Source organism: Aspergillus saccharolyticus (genome assembly GCF_003184585.1).
Source record: "Aspergillus saccharolyticus JOP 1030-1 unplaced genomic scaffold BP01scaffold_13, whole genome shotgun sequence".
Lineage (NCBI taxonomy): Eukaryota > Fungi > Ascomycota > Eurotiomycetes > Eurotiales > Aspergillaceae > Aspergillus > Aspergillus saccharolyticus.
Window position 1 is genome coordinate 321,393 of NW_020290623.1, and position 22,311 is coordinate 343,703.

General features: G+C 49.7%; 5 protein-coding genes across 5 annotated transcripts; all 5 read left to right on the forward strand.

The window, feature by feature from the left end:
* Positions 1-108: 108 nt before the first annotated feature.
* On the forward strand, positions 109-2,695 carry BP01DRAFT_382350 (uncharacterized protein; the record flags this gene model as incomplete). The annotated part of the gene is made up of 2 exons (XM_025577367.1): positions 109-1,242; positions 1,298-2,695. 2 exons carry the CDS (start codon positions 109-111, stop codon positions 2,693-2,695), a joined length of 2,532 nt encoding a protein of 843 aa, XP_025431712.1.
* A 1,918-nt stretch (positions 2,696-4,613) lies between these two features.
* BP01DRAFT_37817 (DUF803 domain membrane protein) lies at positions 4,614-6,796 on the forward strand. Its single transcript, XM_025577041.1, has 7 exons — positions 4,614-5,139; positions 5,193-5,218; positions 5,316-5,406; positions 5,469-5,559; positions 5,629-5,789; positions 5,848-6,139; positions 6,201-6,796. Exons 1-7 carry the CDS (start codon positions 5,028-5,030, stop codon positions 6,682-6,684), a joined length of 1,257 nt encoding a protein of 418 aa, XP_025431713.1. The 5' UTR covers positions 4,614-5,027; the 3' UTR covers positions 6,685-6,796.
* Positions 6,797-7,429: 633 nt separating this feature from the next.
* On the forward strand, positions 7,430-10,752 carry BP01DRAFT_339730 (SacI domain protein). The gene is made up of 3 exons (XM_025573377.1): positions 7,430-7,748; positions 7,938-8,680; positions 8,739-10,752. The coding sequence occupies exons 1-3, from the start codon at positions 7,538-7,540 to the stop codon at positions 10,656-10,658; spliced, it is 2,874 nt and encodes a 957-aa protein (XP_025431714.1). The 5' UTR covers positions 7,430-7,537; the 3' UTR covers positions 10,659-10,752.
* A 917-nt stretch (positions 10,753-11,669) lies between these two features.
* On the forward strand, positions 11,670-15,329 carry BP01DRAFT_356365 (putative importin beta-2 subunit). Its single transcript, XM_025574936.1, has 3 exons — positions 11,670-11,808; positions 12,085-14,685; positions 14,735-15,329. Exons 1-3 carry the CDS (start codon positions 11,707-11,709, stop codon positions 14,834-14,836), a joined length of 2,805 nt encoding a protein of 934 aa, XP_025431715.1. The 5' UTR covers positions 11,670-11,706; the 3' UTR covers positions 14,837-15,329.
* A 2,258-nt stretch (positions 15,330-17,587) lies between these two features.
* On the forward strand, positions 17,588-18,696 carry BP01DRAFT_37909 (uncharacterized protein). The gene is made up of 2 exons (XM_025577121.1): positions 17,588-17,862; positions 17,954-18,696. The coding sequence occupies exon 2, from the start codon at positions 18,051-18,053 to the stop codon at positions 18,579-18,581; it is 531 nt and encodes a 176-aa protein (XP_025431716.1). The 5' UTR covers positions 17,588-17,862; positions 17,954-18,050; the 3' UTR covers positions 18,582-18,696.
* Positions 18,697-22,311: the final 3,615 nt, after the last annotated feature.

The window sequence follows — 22,311 nt, forward strand, 5'->3', positions numbered from 1 at the left end:
GGCTGCTCATTAGGCGTAACCGAATCGCCACGCCGAAATCTGCACACGTCTTATACTATTGACCGATTCCATGCCATGACAACTGCCTCTTCACTGGCATTATTTACAATGGAGGCTACTCTGGCTGAGGACAAAATGGAAATGGCGTCTCCCTATCAGGGCCACATCGACGATTTCGACATTGATATCGACATCATGGAAGACCAAGTTTCGACAACAGATAAGGATATGATGCTGGCGGACGACTTTCAGGAGTCTATAAGCGAAGTCGATCATGACCAAGGAGCTGCTCGCGATGCCGATATGACCGATGATATTGCCGAACGGACGATGGCTGATGCCGAAGACGCTTTCGCCGACGAAGGATACAACATTGAAATGCAGTACGGGTCAGATCGCGTTTATGAAGCAGAGATGCTAGAAGACGACTATGACGAGGATGTCGATGCTCCCGTGACAGACGTCGAAGCTCAGCCATCTCTTGAACCCACTAATGACCAAGCGGAACAGCACCAAGGTCCATCCGATGGAAAACCCGCTTCAGACGGACATGAAGGGTCTCGCGAGCAACTTTACAAGGAGCCCAACACAGAACAGGAAGCCGAGGTCCTTACGAGCCACCAGGATGATACCCAGCCTGAACCGGAGAACCTCCGAGAGCCCGCTGCGGATCAGGTCGAAGATAGAGAAGTTGAAAAAGGTCATATTGACACCAATGAAGCAGAGCATGGGATTGCGGACTCCGCACGATCCGATCAACAGGTTGCCAATGCGGACCAGTCGCCCCAGGTTCAAGCACAGGAAAGTAATCTAGAAGCTCAGCCCCTCACAAGTAATGTTGAAGGAGAATCACGGGAGGAAGTAGCGGTCGAGGAGGAGCGGGATCTCGAAAATGAAGTTGAGCATCAGGATGGTGACAAAGCCGAGGGGGAAGATGTGGAAGAGGCAGACGCCAACGCCACGCCTAGTCAAGACGTTCAACAACTGGCTGAGCAAGGAGTCGATGTGACAGAGCATGAAGCTCTGTATCCAGTAAAGGTATATTACCAAGAGACCGAGATCTCCCTTTTCCCCCCTAGAGAGGGCGATTCTTCGGAGACGTTCTTCTTAGAAGACGAAAGTCTCGCATATGGTTCATTTGCGAAACTCCTTGGAGCATGCCGTGATGTGCTCAAGGAGCATGTCAGCGAAAAGGAGGTGCTCATTATGGATGTTGATGCCTTGAATCTCCAGCTTGTCGAGGTATGCCTGGTCTACCCCTCTTATAACACAGATGCTAATTCAACTCGACAATTAGGATTCTATGCACATTGACAAGATCACACTATCTCAGATAGTTGACCTGTACTTGCGTTTATGCCACAATGAGGGCATCAATGAACCAGAGCCTCTGTATCTCTCGCTTAGCACACGACTAACACTTTCCGCCGAACTTTCAGAGCTTCTAGCCGCAGCCAACGAAGGGAAGGGACTTACCGATGTTCTTGCTTGGGATAGTTATGCAGAGGCTGAAGCTGTCTCCGCACAATTATATGTTGGTCTTGACGAGGAACCTTACTCTGATCTGCCACAGGAAGAAGAACACGCCTCTGAAACTAAGAAAGACGAAAACGCCGGAATCGAGCTTTCTGGAGCCGCTTCTATTTCCCAACAAGACCATGATAAGCATGACGATGAGAACGAAACCGAACATAGTCCTCAGTTGGAAGTTAAACCTCCGACTGATAATCGTGACAACGATACATTTGAAGAAGAACTTGCGGATAAGGCTGTCGAAGCTCAGTTCGAGGCTGAAACTGAAGGTCACGCAGCAGACTTTGAACACTCGAATGAACAGTCATATCATTACGAGGAGCAGAGCGAATCGAGTGCCACGATTACTCAGCTACCACCGGCTGAGATTGCGGACGAGGGCCACACAGCTGGCGAGTCTACCAGTGTCGTCGGCGATCAGCCTGACGAGGATCAATACGATTATCACGACAGTAACGGTGATGATATTGACGGATCATATGCTGAGGAAAACGCCCGTCTCGAAGACTTTGACGCGTCAGAAGAGGCTGACCAGCATGAGACTGGCGAAAATGTAGAAGAAGCTCCTGTTAACCTCTACGATGGCACTTCCGGAGTTGAGCTGCAGGAAGCTGATCAGGAACGATCCCTCGATGAACAGGATGCTATTCAGCTTTCTGAAAAATCTACTGCAGCTTTGGAAAGTCACGAGAACTTTGAGCGAATGTCATCGCATGGTAATGATGCTTCCGCATCGCATCAAGATCCAGAAGTCGACTTAAACGAAGTCTCACAGGATGGAGATCTCAATACTGAGCCTACTTTGAATCTAGCAGAAGATGCGATTGGTGTTGATGATAACCTACTGGAAAACTCCAACGAAGATCATAACGACGAGGAAAAAGAAGTCTCCCATGCAGATGAGTTTGACGATCTTGGAGATTTCGAAAACGAGACCGAGCACGTTCCGTCCGTGACCGCCAGCCATAACACGGAGGATAATTTGGAGTTTGACGACGATTATCTTGATCTGGAGTTTCGAGAAGAATTGGGCGAGATTACAAATGAAGCTTCCGGTAAATCACCAAGCCAGCCGTCGACCAAACGCCATCGTGAACCGGAAGACGAAGTTGAGTTAATTGAGACGCCCTCACCCGACGCTAAACGATCCCGATCCTCATAAGATTCGTCCCTTCCCACCCACTTCCTTGCCCGCCATGACCCCTTGGACCCCTAATTCCACTTTTTATCGTGCGCGCTTGGTCGCCGATCTCCGTGGGCTTCCCTCAACTTCACACTCTAACCGCTTCAGTGGGCTGTGCTGTTTATAGGCTCTTCATCTGTTGAACGGATAAGAGCCACGGCGAGCTTCAGCAAACACTAACCCTAACTTCTACGGAAAATCCCAAGCTTCTGGCCAAAAGCTTTGTCTCGACCGATATGACTCGATCAGGTACGTATCTCTCAAGCTCTCACCTCGCTTTTCTCTCTCTTCGCAAGGAGTATATGCCAGTATGCTTCTACTGCCCGGGTCATCCCTGGCCCCGGTTGTAAAACCAGGTTTGTATTTGTTCTTTACTCCTTTCCGCCCTTGTTTATTCGTGGCGATACCACCTAAGTCGGCAATTTGTTTGGTGTCTGGGGTTACATCTTCCTCCGTTATGTGTTGCACCCGGTGCTGTGCTGTAATATCCCTTCTAGATATGCTTCATCGCTCGCCAGATTGTCGCATGACCTTGCGCATTTCCTCGGATGGATATTGAAACCGGTACTATTTGACCGGAGGTTTATCTACACTCTATGTCTCAGTTAAGAACTGAGGCCAGAAACATTCAAACATGTTGTTTCTTTCAATTTTTTTACCGTAGAACCTACCGTAGATAACTGCGCTGGTAACTAGAATAAATAATTTTGTAGAAGATTGTAGCTTGCCTTCAAGTCGACTCGATTGACCTGCAAACAATCCAAGGAGGGTAGCTCGTGCTGGTGAAAGTCAACTGTCGTATGAACATGCATGGTAGGATATCATCGGTTCTTGTCTAGGTAGTCAACTGACGGATGGAGTTACTCCGTACTCTTCCATCACCCGCGGGCCCCGACAGGGAGTACCAGACTACCACTGGTAACCGAACGAGAAATTGGGGCAACACAAGCGAAAGAACTTCCGACTATTCTTAGGCAATTTCTGTTTCAAGTTGCTGATCGTGCACTGAAACCAGCCTCAACACAGGGGGGCCGAGCTGTGGCTGGCAGCCCTTGATTGGGTCAGGGTGAAAAGGTGGAATGGCCACCGTTGCCCTTCCGCACCTTGTGGTTCAATTTCCTTCAGGTTCACATTCCAGCCTGGGCCATTTGGCGGGCAACTACGGAGTAACTAGTAATCCTCCCCACGGCTGGGGTTGACTTACGGATGCTGAACTGGGAATTAGGCAATTGAATTCTACATGCTATTCATTCAATAGTAACTGAATCACTTCTCAAGCTTTCTTTGCATGACAAGCGACGTATACAGTTTCATACTGTTCATAGTTCATAAGTTGAACAAGTGCATTCATTTGTGGCATTGTTGCATGCATGCAATGCCTTTAACTCTTTGCGGTTAAGGTTCATTTCATTGGGGTCGGCTTAGGTAAGGACTGTCTGTCTTTGGTGGGAAAGGTGGTACGTATACAGTACAGATCTGTACTTTACTTACTACTTTACTTATTACTTTATTACTACTACTAACTAAATACTACTACTAAGGTTACTTGCTGCCCGCCATCCATAATAAAGAAGTGCTCTGGCAACCGAGGAGGACACGGCTGTCGCATCTCCGATCATCATCTGGTTCTTCCTTTCTTTCCTCTTCGTACCCTCTGTTCTTGGGATTCTCTTTCTACTTCCATCATCACCTTTTGCACCACTTCCATCTATCTATTCGTTTCTAGAGAGTCGCCGATTCTGAAACAGAATTAGGAGACTCATTGCCGCCAGTCACTCGCTTGCACCTACTCACTACCACTACTATTAACGCGCGTCCCAGATCCGGCCCGGATCCGTTTGAAGGGGAAAAAAACCCCACCGCACGAGCGCAGGCAGCCAGCCTCTAGGATCACCAACAAGCTCTCCTCGTCTCCGATCGCAGGAGTTCTCGACCCTCGCAAAAGCCATCGGTCGCATCCCCAAGGCTGCAGTAATCTTACCCGTGGCTTGGCTTACACTCCTTTCTGCCACTGCTTTTTGTCTTCATTTTCTGCTACTTTGACTTTCATTCTTTGCGCTTGGGTTGTGCTTCTCAACTCCGTCGGTCACTGTCGGCGCACTCTCCGAATGCTTGGCTGAGGTAGTCATCCACCGAACCCGACCCAGCATCCACTTCTGCCTCCCCCATTGTGCATCCATTCCTCCACCCAATTCCAACTCGACATTATACATCCGCCGACAACCTCACAAGATCAAAATCAGGCATTGGCGTTCTTATTCCGAGGGAGCAAGCAGCTCCTCATCCGTCGTCAATATGATCTCTGATAAGTATGTCCTACTCACTCTGGCCTGGTGGCCATTGTCCAGCACAGTCTTCTGATGTGCTGGTGCTTTGCAGATATGTTGGCCTTATTCTGGCCATTGTGTCAACAATGGCAATTGGTATGAGCATTCTTCCTTGCGACTCTCTCCGGCTGAGACTAACAATGGCCCAGGTACAAGTTTCGTCATCACGAAGAAGGTTCGTCTACCATCTGAACTCCCGGCCAGCAATCACACTCCTCTCCGCGCGTCGACCACGCTTTTGTACAGAACAATGGGTTAATTGATTATTACAGGGCTTAATGCAGGCTTCGGAAAGACATGGTTTTGAAGGAGAAGGCTTTTCATATTTGAAAAGTCCTATATGGTGGGGTGGAGTCATTACTTGTATGCGACGCTGTCATGCATCCGCTGTTGCTGCGAAGGGACAAGCTGACTTGAAATGATAGTGGCAATGGGTGAAATTGCGAACTTTGCGGCCTATGCTTTCGCGCCTGCCATCCTGGTTACGCCTTTGGGTGCGCTGAGTGTCCTTATCGGGTACGCCTTGAAACTTTCAGTTGCAAGTTGGGCTGCTGGTACCGTGTTCCTAAGACTAACATTATGCAGTGCTGTCCTCGGCTCTTATTTTCTCAAGGAACGATTAGGGGTTCTAGGTAAATTGGGGTGCGCCATGTGCCTGCTTGGCTCAGTTGTGATTGTCCTCCATGCGCCCCCAGACAAACCAGTTGAAAGAATCGATGAAATCTTGAGCTATGCGCTGCAACCAGGTACGTTAAACCAAAAGCTCATCTAGCTGCTTCTAGCTGACCTCGCTCTTCTCCGCAGGCTTCCTCATCTACTGCCTCGCTGTCGCAATTTTCTCCACCGTCATGATCTACCGAGTTGCGCCCGTTTACGGCAAGAAGAATCCGTTGATTTACATCTCGATCTGTTCCACCGTTGGTTCTGTTTCGGTCATGTCGGTCAAGGCATTCGGCATTGCGGTGAAGCTGACACTTGGAGGAAACAACCAATTCACTCAGGCATCGACATATGTGTTCATGATTGTCACAGGCTTCTGTATCTTGACACAAATGAACTACTTCAACAAAGCACTTAATCAGTTCTCCACGTCGATGTAAGTGGGACTTAACACGAATGTAGTGCTTAAAGCATACGCTAACGATGAGTGTTTGTAGTGTCAATCCGCTATATTATGTCACGTTTACGACCGCTACGCTATGTGCTTCATTCATTCTATTCAAGGGCTTTAACACTAGCGATGCTGTGAACACTATTTCGTTGCTTTGCGGCTTCCTAACTATCTTTGCCGGTGTTTACCTGCTGAACCTTTCTCGACATGATCCAGACGGGCGGCAGATGCTTAATTACAAGCTTGACGATGAAGGAGTTCCCACGGATGGGATTGCTGGCTTCCAAACGCGACGGTCTATGCAATCTCGCCGCAGTAACGAGCCGCATCGTCGAAGTTCTTCGAGTTTCGCGTATATGAACGGGAATGCAGATCGCGAAGGACTGATTCGCGCCTATGATGTCGAGAACCAGGCTTTCGGCTTATCTGAGTTGAACGAAGAGAGCGACGGGGAGCCAGGCCCTACTTTTCCACGAAGCGAGGAGCTCAACCGTACCTCTCAGCGACCCGATAAGCACGAAACGCTATAGTATGATATGATGTTCGCAGTTGATCATTTCCTTTCCCTATCGCTTTTGGCTGTCCTTGCTTCTCGCCTTCTATTTATGACCAAGACTATTTTAGTCACGCTTATATCGCTTTTTTTTTTCACACATTACTCCACCTGGCTTGCTATACCTCCATCTCGTCCTCCCACTCTACCTTTCCCCCTTTTCATGAACAGTTGCGGCTGTTTTTGAATGGCTTGTACTTTTACCCGACTCCCCACGCGAAGAATCTTAGATGAGGATCGATAGATGCCCCGAATGACTTGTATGTGGAATGGGATCGTTTTCTTGTTTTGTTGCTTTCATCATCTGCTATGGTATGAACCGCAGGGCGCGAATACCTGCAAATTACACAAACCCGGAAATGTATATAGAGGCTAAGATCACGGGTGATTTTTTTCAATAGACCATGTGGACTGCGAAGAGTCATTACTTCCAGCAGGATCTTGCGTTATCTGAAATTTCTCATACTACTTGATATCCACATTTGCTAATTTTGTTGTTTCATAGCCTGGTTGAGAGAAACAAACGGGATCATGCGGGCCAGAAAGTGACGTATGTGTTGGGCCTTTTTTTTTTTCTTTTGCTGAGGGCGGAAGTGGCTGGTAGTGGGGAAAAGGACCATCGATGATGTCGCGCTGAGAACCAGTGGGATTAAGCTCCCCTCAGAGATCCCACCATCCACTACTGACCGTGCTGTGGGTGCACTGTTAATAGAACAGAAGCTGCATATCTATATTTGAAGCTCGTTGTTATCTCATCTTCATTCTCCACTTGCTGATTATCTCTCCGCACACATCTCAAAAGAGAAAAAAAAAATACTCCTGCGGGCAATATGCCTGGATTGCTGCGGAAGCTGATCGTCGTCGCGGCCGCTGATGGACTAACGCTTCACTCCGCGGGCAACGGCTTGCGACATACTGGAAATAATGAACCATCCTCTATCCGCATCGATTACAAGACTAACAATGTCTCATTACTTTCTGGCCCTGCGTCGGACCTTGGCGACACGGGGGATTCCAGCATAGAGACCTACGGCCTTGTCGGTATGTGCTGAATCTCTCGATCTAGCCAAGACTTCCAAGTGGACTCTAGATGAATTTTGTTGACCCATGTGATTTGTTATTCTTGTGCGCGCATTCTTCTCTCTTCTTGTTTCATTTGTTCTGTTCCAGTCCTTCCCCAGGTCCACCCATACGGGGTCATTCGCTAATGGCTGTACCTTACGACTCCAGGGCTTCTATCCGTTGCATCTTATTCATTCCTCATCTCTATCACTCAACGTCAACAAGTGGCGCAAATTCAAGGGAAGCCTATCTATACAATCACCAATGTTGCCGTAATCCCCACTTCGTCCCAGGCGGATGCGAGTCGTGCGATCTCGCTGGCCAAGGAGCACCTGCTGCAGGGTGAGGAGAGTCATACTGAGACCGCTTCTGAGGACTCGAGCCCCATCTCCGACGCAGAGACCGAGGGAGGTGACACCGAAGTCAACACTGCGCCGGCTTCTCCCGAGCAGGAAGTTGTCCATGCTCGAACACGCAGTGTTGGCACCATCACCGAAGATGTCATCGGGAAGAAGGTACGCTTCGGACGCTTCGCTGCGAATTGGCTCTCCAGGAAAACACTGGGCTTGCCAGGGCTTGGCACAGTTGACCAGAAATCCGCCGAAGCGCCCATGGGAGACGTCAAGGAAAGCACAGCAGAAACTGCCCCAACCATTGCCAAGGTGAACGAGGACCGCGAGGCAACCCCAGTGCCTCAGAGTGATGGTGATCTCTCGTCCAAAAGTCTCGCAGATCCCTTCGGCTCGGAGCCTACTGTGGAGTTGCTACCAAAGCTACTACGCTACACAGAGATGGTCTTCTCATCGCGCAATTTTTTCTTCGCATATGATTATGACCTTACCAGGAACCTGAGTGTACAGGAGCCCTCGTTGGCCACCCACCTTCCACTACATAGATTGGTTGACGATATGGTGAGTAAGCCCTATTCATGCCTTGAGCCACACTCAATAGCTGATCGATTGACTACAGTATTTTTGGAATAGAAACTTGCTTACGCCCTTCATCACAGCCGATGCTCATGGCTTTGCGCTGCCTCTGATGCAAGGATTTGTGGGCCAACGAGAGTTTACGATTGGAGCAACCCCAAAGGCTTCGTCTTCGAGACCGGACAGAACAGATGAGCCACAGGTTGACGGTCGGATTTTGGGCGAGAAACAGGAGGCAGAAACAGTCAAAACTGATGAGGAGAAGCGTGATTTCCTCGTCACTTTAGTATCTCGGCGGTCGGTAAAGCGGCCTGGCTTGCGATATCTGCGCCGTGGCGTGGATGACAACGGGAACACTGCCAATTTTGTTGAGACAGAGCAAATTCTGTCTACATCTGACTGGGATCCAGCTCGCAATGTCTACTCGTTCTTGCAAGTCCGCGGATCGATCCCACTCTATTTCTCGCAGTCACCATATGCCTTCAAGCCAGTTCCCGTGCTGCATCACTCTACAGAGACAAACCAGCTCGCCTTTGACAGACACTTCCGGAATCTGAGTCGAAGATATGGCAAAATTCAAGCGGTTTCTCTGATAGATAAGCAAGCTGGTGAACTCAAGCTTGGTGAACAGTATGAGAAATTTGCCCGGTCCCTGAACGAATCAGGCGGCATCGATGGCGTGCCCCTCAAGATGGAGTGGTTTGACTTTCATAACGAATGTCGAGGAATGAAGTTCGAGAATGTCGGCCGATTGGTTGACCGTCTTGGATCTACGTTGGGCGAATTTGGTGATACTGTGGTCCAGAACACAAATGTTCTCCAACGTCAATCCGGAGTTATACGCACCAATTGTATGGATTGTCTCGACCGCACGGGGGTCGCGCAGTGTGCCTTCGGTCAATGGGCTTTGGAGCAGGAGTTGAGGCGAGAAGGAATAGATCTTGACTTGGGGCGCGATTCCTCTACACACTGGTTCAATACGCTATGGGCTGACAATGGCGATGCTATCTCGAAGCAGTACTCCTCCACTGCTGCCCTCAAGGGCGATTACACCCGCACCCGTAAGAGAAATTACCGAGGAGCCTTGAACGATTTTGGCCTGACCCTGTCTCGGTACTACAACAATATTGTGAACGATTATTTCTCACAGGCCTGTATCGATTATCTGCTGGGTAATGTCTCAATCCAGGTGTTTCAAGAGTTCGCACTCGAGATGCAGACTACCGACCCCGGCATTTCAGTGCAGAAGCTTCGACAGAACGCGATTGACACGAGCTGTAAAATCGTGATCAGTGACCAGTCTGAAGAGTTCCTCGGGGGGTGGACCCTGCTGACTCCCCGACAGCCGAACACACTCCGCAGCATGCCATTCGAGGAGGCGGTTCTTCTCCTGACGGACGTTGCCCTGTATAGCTGCCGTTTCGACTGGAACACGGACAAGGTGTTGTCTTATGAGCGGATTGATCTGTGCTCTGTGACGCGGATCAATCACGGAACATACGTGACCTCTATCCTGACTGAAGCTCAGATTGACGAGCGCGGCAATGTGGGGTTAGTGGTGGAGTATCGGGAGGGCGACAAGAACGCGCTGAGGGTCAATACACGGTCTCTGCAGAGCCAGGTGCCTTCGAAAAGTCTAGACAGCAATGAGCGCCCGAGCAATGAATGGAGCATGTACTCGTGGTTCAAGGGGGCCCCGCACGCGGCCACCCGCCTGATTGCATTCAAAGCCCTTCCACAGGTCATGGGGACCAGCAGCGTCAGCCCTTCGGACTGGGTTCGAAGCATATGCGAGGAGATCGAGCGGGCCGTGAGGGCGGGTGACCGGCATGGCCCCCCTGAGGATGGCAAACAGCGAACCCTGATTGAGTCTTCGGATATCATTTCGTTGGAGGAGGCGAAGAAACGCACGGGGTACTTGGAACATTTGGTGTACGACATCAAGAAAATGGTCTGGGCATGATGTTGCATTTTTTTTTATTTGTGTTGCTGTCAAACAGGCGGGCGGATGTGCATGGAGTATTGTACTGTGGTTCCTTAGCGTTGATAGTTGGAAGCTATATGACTATTCTTTGGCAGTGGATGCCCAGCTCACCCTTGAATTCAATTTCAATTCTCCGACTGATAGCAGCTACTACTCGGGTTGGAGAGCATAAACCTACGGATTTATCTTCGCTAAGCAAGAAGAACGAGCCCAAGGAGAACTTGATCTATCGACTGAGTTATCCTTAAATTATCGGCGTCGATGCATATGCTGAGAAACACGTGCGCACAAAGTTTGATTCTCTTGTCTCTACTCCGCAGAGTCAGGAAAGATGAAGTCTTGGATGTAGTATTACCTTTAGTAGTCGTACAATATCGGAGAGCCAAAGATAAGATAGATAAGTTACCCGTCATTACCATTACCGCTCCAGCCACGGAGACAACGGGCAATGACAGTACAGTACGCGGTATCTATCAATTTCTTTTGGCTCTCTATGGTCTGCCTGATTCTTTGTTGGTTTGTTCATCCATTCCATGATTTCGGATCGGCCTTTCTGTTATCAGTGTGGTTGAAGGGGTTATTCGACTTGATATCTCGGAGTTATAGAAGAAGAAAAATGGCGTGTGGGAGGGAACCAGAAAGTGTGACTTAGTAATTTTGCCAGCCAGACGGCGGGGTTTTGGGCGAAACCACAGATTGCCTGCTTTCCCCCCCCGCCCTTCCACATTATTATTCACTTGCAGTGCCAATACCTCCCAGTCTCTATTCCATTACTCTCTCATTACTTACTCCTAGTCTCTCTACTAGTCATTTCTCCTACTACACACTGCTGCTACTCCGTATTACTTACTGCTGCTGCTGCTGTTGTTGCTACTCTTCCCCCCACCTCTCTCTCTCTCTCTCTCCTCTCTCTCTCTCTCTCTTTCCCGTCTTCCCTTCTTCCACTCCCACTCCCGCATTTGCTTCTGCTTTTGCGACACCCCCCCCTCTTCTCCCCCTCCTTCCCCCCCCTTCTTTTTTCTTCATCATGGAGTGGCAACCGCAGGACGAGCCATTGGTTCAGTTGGCCTGCTGTCTCAGGAATTCTCTGAACGGTCGTGATTCCGTGCTTCAAAAGCAGGCCGAACAGGTGTGTGCCTTCTCTTCTTTCCGCTCCCTCCTCCCCTCTCGTATCTGCGAATTTTTGTCTGCCCGCATCGATTGTACCTCGTCCTCTGATCCCATACACTTCCTCACACCTTGCGCTTCCCGTCAACGCTTATCTTGCGTTTCTTCTGTTTTGGAAGAAGGAAAAAAGGGGGCCCTTCTGCAACTGTTTTGAAAAAAAAGTGAAAAAAAAGGAAACAAGAAAAAAACACAATGACTGACTGGAGCTCTCCTTCGATCTTTTTCTCTCATCTGATAGATGCTAGTACAAGCGACCTCTTCACCAGATTATGTCAACTATATTACCTGGCTCTTTTGCACTCCACAGGCCCCTTCGGATTTCCCTATGGACCAAAAAACCTACGAGATGGTCCGTTTCGCCGCCGCCATGAACCTCAAGACTAAGATTCGCGTCGCCTATGCTACAATCAACGGGGAATCTCTCAGCTACATCCGTTCGGCGACTCTGATCAGTTTACGCGACCATAATATGCAAGTGCGGAGCTCCGCCGGTAACATTATCACAGAGTTGGTTCAGCAGGCCGGGTTGCTGGCATGGCCAGATGTCCTCAACGAGCTGCTGTCGCTTGTCGAAAACTCCGGGAATGTACCGAGCTTCACCCAAGAAGCAGCCATGTCCGCTCTCGCCAAGGTCTGCGAAGACAACCGCAAGATCCTGGATCGCGATTACCAGGGCCAGTGCCCGCTCGACGTGATTATCCCGAAGCTTCTCGAGTTCACCTCCAACCAGAGCGCCAAAGTCCGTTCGATGGCCCTCCGCACAATTCACACTTTCCTGCCCACCCGACCTAAGGCGCTTGTCGCCTCCATGGATTTATTCCTGTCGCACCTGTTTCAATTAGCCAACGATGCCAGCACCGATGTCCGCCGGACGGTGTGTCAAACCTTCGCCCAGCTGGTGGACTTCGCTCCGGAGAAACTGATCCCTCACATGGAAGGGCTTGTCGACTATATAATCATGCAACAGAACAATCAGGAGGATCCGGAGCTTGCGCTTGATGCGGCTGAGTTCTGGCTCGTTGCAGGTGAACAGGTGAAGCTGCAGCAGCCACTGGCCCCGCATATGCCCAAGATCGTACCCGTCTTGTTGCGGAGCATGGTCTACGATGAAGACGAGGCCATCCGCTTGGCCGCAGAGGGCGAGGATGCCGAGGAAGAGGATCGCGCTGAAGATCTCCGTCCTCAATTTGCGAAGTCGAAAGGTGCACGCCTGGATACTGGCAAGCCGGACCAAGCTAACGGCAATGCGGTCTCCGAGAATGAGGATGATGAGCTGAGCGAGGGTGAGATCGAGGACTCTGAATTCGGAGATGATCCTGAGGATGAGTGGACTCTCCGCAAGTGCTCCGCAGCGGCCTTGGACGTCTTCTCCAATGTCTACCACGAACCAATCTTCGAGATCATTCTGCCCTATCTGATGGAGACCCTCCGTCACGAACAGTGGCCCCAGCGCGAAGCTGCTGTTCTGACCTTGGGGGCCGTTGCTGACGGTTGCATGGACGCGGTCACTCCCCACCTTCCCCAGCTCGTTCCTTATCTGATCTCGTGTCTGAATGACAGCCAGCCCGTCGTGCGCCAAATCACTTGCTGGTGCTTAGGACGGTATTCCGAGTGGGCTTCCCATCTGTCCGATCCCTCGGAAAGAGCTCGTTACTTTGAGCCCATGATGGACGGTATTCTGCGTCGTATGCTTGACGGTAACAAGAAAGTCCAAGAGGCAGCTGCGTCGGCATTCGCAAGCCTTGAGGAGAAGTCTGATGCTAACTTGATCCCCTACTGCGAACCGATCCTCCAACAGTTTGTTCAGTGTTTTGGAAAATACAAGGATCGCAATATGTATATCCTGTACGATTGTGTACAGACCTTGGCGGAGTGCGTCATGGGAGAGTTGGCGCAACCTCACCTCGTGAACATCCTGATGCCTGCGCTTATTGATCGCTACAATAAGGTCGCCGACCAGTCTCGCGAGCTATTCCCTCTGCTGGAGTGCCTCGGTTATATTGCCGCCGCTTACGGGGATGCGTTTGCTCCCTTTGCGCAGCCTCTCTTCCAGCGGTGTATCAAGATCATCTATGAAAACTTGCAAGAGTACATGGTATCAGTCAGCAATCAGGGTGTTGAGGAGCCGGACAAGGACTTCTTGGTTACCAGCTTAGACCTTCTGAGCGCGATCATCCAGGCGATTGATCCGCAGAAGAGCGGCGAATTGGTGGCCAACTCCCAGCCCCGGTTCTTCGATCTTCTTTGCTTCTGTATGGAGGACCCGAACTATGAGGTCCGTCAGTCGTCGTACGCCCTGCTGGGCGACTGTGCGATCAACATCTTCCCTCAACTCGAGCCTTTCATTCCCCAGATCATGCCGACTCTGATCAAGCAGCTGGATTTGGATATGATCAACGATGACGATCGTCACACCGGGTTCAGTGTGCTCAACAACGCGTGCTGGTCGTGTGGAGAGATCGCTGTCAACGAGAAGGCGGCTTTGTCGCCGTATGTGGAGAAGCTGTACCAGGGGCTCTACATCATCATTAACAACGAAGAGATCATCGATTCTGTGAACGAGAACGCCGCGATGGCGCTTGGTCGGCTGGGAATCTGCTGCTCGGACCAACTTGCGCCTCGTCTGAGCGAGTACGCTGGCGTCTTTTTGAAGTCGATGAACAAGATCGAATTCTCGCGTGAAAAGGCGTCGGCCTTCTTGGGCTTCAACCAAGTAGTCATGAAACATCCGGAAGCGATGGAGTCATTCCTTGGGGATTACTTCCAGGCCATTGCGGCATTCCCCACCAAGTCACTGAACCAGGATGATTACCGGGACATCCAAACATCTTTCCAGCAGGTATGTATATGCAATCCTGCGGCTTGAGTTACGCTAATCGGGATTGTAGGTTCTGCAAGGCTACAAAAATATGATACCCAACTTCGATTCCTTCCTGTCGCAACTTCCGGCCCATGTTGCCCAGAGACTTCGTTCTGTATATCAGATTTAGATCTATAATTCTCACGTTAATGTCTCATTTGAGAGTTCCGAAATATCACATGGCGAAAGGCGTATAAAATTTGCTTGCCTTCCACCACTTTCTACCTATTCTTTTGATGTGATTTCATCTCTTCTTAGCTTTTGACCTTGAATGCTGAATGATTTATGCCAGAGGAAGCGACAGTGAGGGATTGTTGTCGCCTTGACTGTTGGTGTCCGACTCGAGCGAATGTCGATGTGGATAGCTGACTTTGCAGATGTCTGGCAACAAGCTTGAGAAGGGAGTGCCATACAGTACAGTATAGTGCAATACAGTGCAGGATGCTGTGGCAGGAAGGTGGTTAGTGGGATGGGCATGTTGATGCGACTGCATTGCTAATCGGCTGCTCATGATGGGGGTGGAGGGACTTGTGCATGCCCATGGATTTGATCTTCGAGTCCTTCTGAGGGTTGAAGTCTTTCTCTCAGTTCTGTTTCTTAGCCTTAGATAGATACTAGGATTAGAAAAGTATATGATGGATGGACTCTTCAGTTCTTTCTGTATAGTTCTCGGCGAAAATGTATGGGTGTGTGTACTGAGTGTCTATACTGTAGGTATGGTGTCGACCACGGGTGATGTAATGTGGGTTTAGTGTAATTTGTCCTGCTCATGTGTCCATGGCAGTTCCTTTGCTTAGAGTGTATGTCTCTACTATGCGAAGGCAGTAGGTAGTAGCCATAGTAGCCATATGCTACCCACAGGTGCGTGCCAGTACGCGTCTGCGACTACGTATCTGGGGCGAAACTAGGACGACTAACCCGGTGGTCTTTCGAAGCTCGTGCGGGGAAACGCATCGTCTGTATGCCGAGTTTGTCTGTGATGTGGATGGAGGAGCTGTCTCTCCCTCTTTGTCCCCCCCCCCCCCCCCCCTGTAAAGGTTGGGGCTGGGTTAGTGGTCGTGCACCCAGTAGCCTTGTTGGATCTATCCCCTCGCAGACGTCGCAATCACTTACCATCTCCGTCCATTCTGAAGGGAGCAGTGCGGTTTTGCGTGAGGCAATATATTCACCATATCAGTGGCTCTTTGGGGTAAGTTACTGTACTGGACAGTTATTTCCCCTGCTTCGACAGCATCATGACTAATCGCGTGTAGAATCTGGTATCTATCTTCGGGCTAACTTACTACCGTCGCTCCTCCCTCTTTTAGTCATGGATACCCGCACGTTCTCTTTGTACTCGCCCAGACCGGGAGCAGATCGCCTCCAGGAATCGGTGTTCACTCTAGGAGATGTCAGACATCAGACGTCAGACGTCAGTCACGGTCATACCCCGAGTTGCAGGTGCAACTCACGAGTGTCCCTTCTCTTGTTGATGAGGTTGTTCCTGCTCGACTGGAAGTGATATGGAAAGGGGTGACGGTTCTTGTCGTTTGAGGACAGCATATGGGTCTCGCGTTGACTTATATGGTAAGTTGTAGGTTGGACTGCAAGCACTTCGCGAACCCTGTGTACGTACGAAGGACTGTTGAGTTGATTTGGGGCATGGTTGGATCGATGCGTACTGCTGCCTGTGTGGAAGAGAGTGGGAGAGTCAATTCAGCTGGAGGAATATCGATCTCCACCCTCTATGGATGAATTGATGACTACCGAGGACGGAGAGGCAGCCTGGCAGAAGAACTCTTCTTCGGGCGAGAACACCTCGACGACGAGACTTCCCTTGGATTGAAGCTCTTGTTGCATCAACACAATATCAGTACAGCATACACTATGAAAGCCTCACTTGCCCTGAGAGTCCTGATGACCCAAGTCTTACAACATTGAAGGTACAGTCCAATGCACCCGGAAGTGTGCATCGCCCCTCTCCCCAACACGAACGCAGGATATATCCTCCGAGCAAACCAGCAGCCATCCATCCTCCACAAGCCATGCTCCTCACCCAAACATGAAACATGAATCGCAAACATGTACTACCAACTCCTGAATGCAGAAATACCATAAGGTAGTGTACTTCACTGTGCGATAGAAGCCCTTGCCTCACCCCATGACAGATTCCCATGAATGCTACAAACACCCTATTATCCTCAGCGCAAACGACCTGAAAGAAAAGAAAGAAAAGAAAAGAAAGCCAACATAAGCTGACTTGACAGCTTGATCCATGCCTCTAGCATACCAACTACATATATACCTTACTCATCGCTGCAGTGGCAGCCAAAACAAAAAGAAACCTCAGTAGTAAAAGGAAACCCCAATCCCCAATCTGGTAACCCCCGGCTCGACTCTGATAGGATATGCGATGTAAATCCGCACGTGCCAGCATGTACCTGCCGGGTATCATCCTGGACGGGAGGTAGTTGTACAGGACCCTCATCTGCAATGAAACAAACAACCAAGCCATAAGCCATGCCAAGCACCAAGACCTGTCAAACAACAAAACACCAGCAACCCAAACCCAAATAAGCCCTCTAACTACGCAGAACCCAGAACATAGTTCAGTCGTCAAACGAGGAGATTGCAGAGGAGTGGGTAGGCTGCATGCCCCATTGCCCAGGTGTAACGCTACAGCTTCATCATACGATTATAATCAAGGTTCCCAAAGAACGAAAATCTGGAATCTGATGCAACAGCGGGCGGAAACCAGCGGACGGGAAAACGCAGAAGGCAAATTTTTGGGGACTAGAGATGTAACATTAATCAATAATCTATGCATCGACCGGGGTAGTTAACTATATAGTTTGGATAAGTTACCCTATATGTAGCTTATGTATACCCCCTTTTGCCCGCCCCTCTCCAATTGCCAGGGGGGAGGTTTGGGGCGCCGGGGGAGCGAGATAATCACTACCTTTGTATATTAGCTCACGATAACGAGATTTTGCATGTGCAGGTATTGTGTACACCAGGAGTCGGAGATGAGAGATATTGGATTCAATTGAGGTTGTAGGATTTGCTTCATGTGAAAGGTCGGGGTGAGTGGTTCTATTGCTGAGAACGAGATGCTAATAGCGGGTTGTGGAGGTGCTCTTCTCTTTTTCTCTCGCACAGATTTTTGAAAGTAGGCAGGTATGTTTCTCAATGACGTGACTAACAACTACATTTATGCCCTTTATTGGGTAGATGATTCTACAATGCTGAGCTGATGAAACGACAGCAGATAGCAGCACAACCACCCAAACCAACCACCGTAACCCATCGCTCAATCACCTGAACCCAAAGAGTTGCCGTGTGCCTTACCTTGCCTTGGTTACAGAATGACGGACCAGCTCTTTGATCTGTCTGAACCCATGCAAAAGATGATCGAGCATGAGTATGGAAGACTTCGACCAGAAAGTCAATATATTGCAAATGGTAGTACCGCAGCAGCGGCATCTACTCGACCGCACAGCATATGTAGTACAATCTTACTTCTCCTGCCTGAGGAACTACGCCCGGGACTACCGGGGGGGGGGGTTCAGATAGGATACGTTAAGGATGGCAAGAGTCGATCTGACATACAGTGCTCGCTGACTTCTGCAAGGATAGTGGTGGGCACAGTACAAATACAGTCAAACTGCAGTTGGAGTCGCAATGCAAGTTCAACCGGGAAAATGGAATCATTCGCACCTAGATGCTTGTTCATCTTTCATGGTGGCCGGCTCCGAGATCTAGTCCATGGTGGGACAGTACACTGCTACTATAGACTATATCAGTCGCACGCAGCTAGGAAAACAGAGAAGCGAGAGAGAGAGAGAGAGAGAATGACACGACATACTAGGTGGCCCAGCGGGCTGGGTCCTGCGTGATACCAGCAACATCTAATTGTACCCTTTGTCCAGGTGTATACACATTGAGAACTAGAAGCTGGTCCAGTGACAACAACGTACTCCGTACACAGTCAAACCAATTAACCACCACCTAAATCAAAAGCCAGGCTCAACAAACCTGACTCACAGCCGAGAATGATGCCCCACAAGGAATAGGGGGGGGCGAGGATATTCTTACCCAAAATCCACCAGTTTTCAGAGTTCTGACATGGATCTGGGACTAAACAGAAAAATCCAGACGGAATTTGTTTTTCTCTCAGGGAGTCTAATTTTGAATCCTGGACTTTTGGGGGCGAAAACACAACCCCCTACAATCGAATTTGACATGAGACAAACCACTGGAATCAGACATCATTACTTGGTGTTGTGTTGAGTGTTCGAATCGCAGTTTGGTATTTGATCGTCTCCATCTTAATCTGAATCATGCTCGGTCATGAGTCAGTAACTAATTGTTGTAACTTGTAACTTGATATAATACATGTTGCTAGATGTACTCTGTAATATTACAGTATCCGACCAAAAGATAGTCCTCCCGTGAGGAGATCTACAAAGCACAAACACCAAACAGACAGACAAAGAAGTGTTTCACAAGTCATGACGAACGATGCCATCATCTTGCCCTTTCTTCTTTGTACAGCTTGCTTGCTAGCTGGTTTGGTTGGCTAGAGCCCAGCTAAGGTAGCAAGCAACCTACACAGTAGGGTTTAGTTGAGACAACCACGAGTAAGAAAAATAAACCATCTCCAGCCTCAAGCAACAAACAGCTCCTCGAAAGCTCTCTCCACTCCGCGTGACTAACCCCAATCGAAAGCTCCCAACCCATCCACCGGAAGCTGTGTATCGGTCCCGAGAAAAAGAACCCCTCCTCCCCTACAGGCTTCCTCAAGGAGAGATAAAGTTGGCCGACCCACGCTATTGGAAGAGCTGGCAGGACTCCACGCTCACTAACCCGATATGTCCTTCTTTAGCGAACTCAGCTCCACATTCTGTGGGCAGTGTGATTGGTCGAGTCAGATCGGGTATGATACCAAGGTTGCCGTGCTTGACCAGTGCCAGTGCCAGAATGCCAGCCGGCTATGAGGGTGACGGGAATGCTGCTAGTTAGTGGTGCGAGCTCTGGGACCCCAGCGGGGTTCTTTCTGGGCAGTGGGCGGTAGTTTGTGTGGCACGGTGGCTGTTTTTCCAAATCCCTCTTTTCTTTTCGGGGGCACTGGCACTCACTGGCATGGGCACTGGCACCCACTCACTCACTGACTGGAAACAAGACGTTGGGTTCCTTTCATCAAATGCGGAGAATGGGTTGCGGCGTCTGATTGGAGCCGTCGCGTGAAGGATCGGAGATCTCCGACGGCGTTTTACTCAACCAGGGTTAGTGGGGGGAGATGCAATGTTAGCCTTTTCCTTGGGAAAGCTGCACGGTACTGTACTCCGAGTACATACCTTTCTACTCCGTAGTACGGAGCACCTAGACAGATCATCCATGAGAGAACTAGCATCCACACTCAATGGAAGCAACTTTCTGTGTGTCACTACTGTGTAAATGTGTAAACAGGTACTCTGCACAGTTCTCATCCCGTAACTTTATGTCTGTCGTTAAGTATGACTTTTCTTCTTTGCTTCGAGCCTGACCTGGTCTGGCTTAACCTCTTCAACTTCCACTTTACGTCTGTTGTTCGTCAAAGTGTGTGTGTCTCTCTTCTGAACTGAGTAAACATCACGAGCCGCTGTTACAAGCCCCTTCAATCCCCTATAGATACTAATGTTCCATTTCCTCTCTACTTATCCACACACTCCCTCCGAACTCCGGGCTTCGACCTTCCCTTTCACCTTGGGTACAGAACTTTACACGGGCAGGAAGTATCATTGTTTCAGTTCCTCTGTCCGCCCTCCCTCCCTCCCTCCCTCCCTCCCTCCCTTCTCATCGGGTGATCTGAGAGGATCCGCGCCGCGCGCGCCTCTCAATCTATCAAAAGCATGGCGGCCGAGAACAACAGAGATAATTGAAAAAAAAAAAAAAGAAGAAGAAGAAGAAGAATAATAATAATAATAGAAAAAGGGTCCAGCGGCCGAGTCGATCCTGCCAACCCACACATCCACTCATGCAGCAGTAGCATCTACTGCCGTAAGCACGGAATGATCATGGCCGCCATCGCATGGCAATTAGCATGGCATGCTAGGATTCTGTGGTTCCCCAACCCCCCCTTCACCTTCCCTTATCTTCGATATTACGGAGTAGTAGTTACATGCCATCATCGCCGACCCGTCGCGGTGGCAGTCACTAGTTTAGCTGGTATACAGACACTAATCACTCAACAGTGATTAGCACCAGCATCATACGAAGTACTAGTCACTCCGGAGTACCTTAATTCCCATTTCCACCCGCACGCACTATCCTCCCTTCGGTTGCCTGGGCCCCAGAATTTGAGGTACGGAAGTTGGGCAGAGCATCTCATTTGTTGCCTCGCTAAAGGTTCATTTCATGCATACATCATGTGAATGGACCCCCGCTTGGCAGCAAATGTCATGGACGGCGGAGGAGGGGTACCTAAGACTAATTAGACTTAGTAAACTCATTAACCTCTATCTTCAATTAAATAATGACAATGTCAATCTAACGACTCGTTCGGCTGACAGCAGGAGGACCCTAGACAGGGATGCCATGCCTCTACGGAGTAGACATGCGTTCATCGACGCATCGCTCCACCGTCATCGTTAGCAAAAGAGCAAAGTAGCGATACCGTCCGTCAGCGTCACATGGTTTTCGCCGCGTCTCACAGCCCGCTGTTCTTTTGCAAGATGCGATCATCGTCAAGAACGTGGCTCGAGGCTTTGTACGACACTGCATGCCTCCTGCCGCAGAGTCTCCCTTCCCACCCTCCATGATCGCGGGTCTGCAGGCGGATGTCAGTCAAGTCTGGGCCGTCTATTCTGGTGGATGCGGATGATGTCCTCTGCGCCTCATTCTGATGCTTCGGAAAATATCCTGTAACTTAACTGTTACTCCGTAACGTAAAGCATTAACAAAACATCAAGGAAACCTAGGACTCTGATTAGCACTGAGTTCTCACCCGAGCCCATGTTTTAAAAGCGCCATCCATGCCCACGTTGGACTTGGGAGAGTTTGGATTTCAAGTCTCAGCCTCTCACGGGTTGGACCGCATACTCCGTAGAATGGAGTTGAGTAGGTCGTCTAAGACTAGGTACTGAATTACTTGCTAGTCGGACCCGGACCGATGCCCCGGGATGTGCGATGATTTGGCACCATATGCTGTACAGTAAAAGGAGAGGTAGTGAGCTCCTGCGGGTTGATGAAACCACTAAACCATTGTTGGACGCCGGCGGGACTTTTGGAGTCGGATCCATGATGGTTTTCAGCCTCCTTGACCAGTTACCGGAATTGTCCAAAATTGGCCGTGCCAAGAGAGAGCTGGATAAGTACCTGACTAGTAACTAAGTGACTTCTCCGGCTTGCGCACCTATCTCCAATCAGAATCAGAAAATTGCTTGAATATCGTCGTGGTGATTTCCTGTTAGCTCGATGGCGGTACCAGTTCAAATCTAGATGACCGCCTTTTGACGTTTTCTTTTTTCTAAATGCGCTTTACTACTCTTCGCTCCCATGACTTACCACCTCCTGGTCCCCGGTCGGTTTTTTTTTTTATAACAGTACGATCTGTGGACCTGAGGCAAGCGTGGCTGTCAGTCAGTC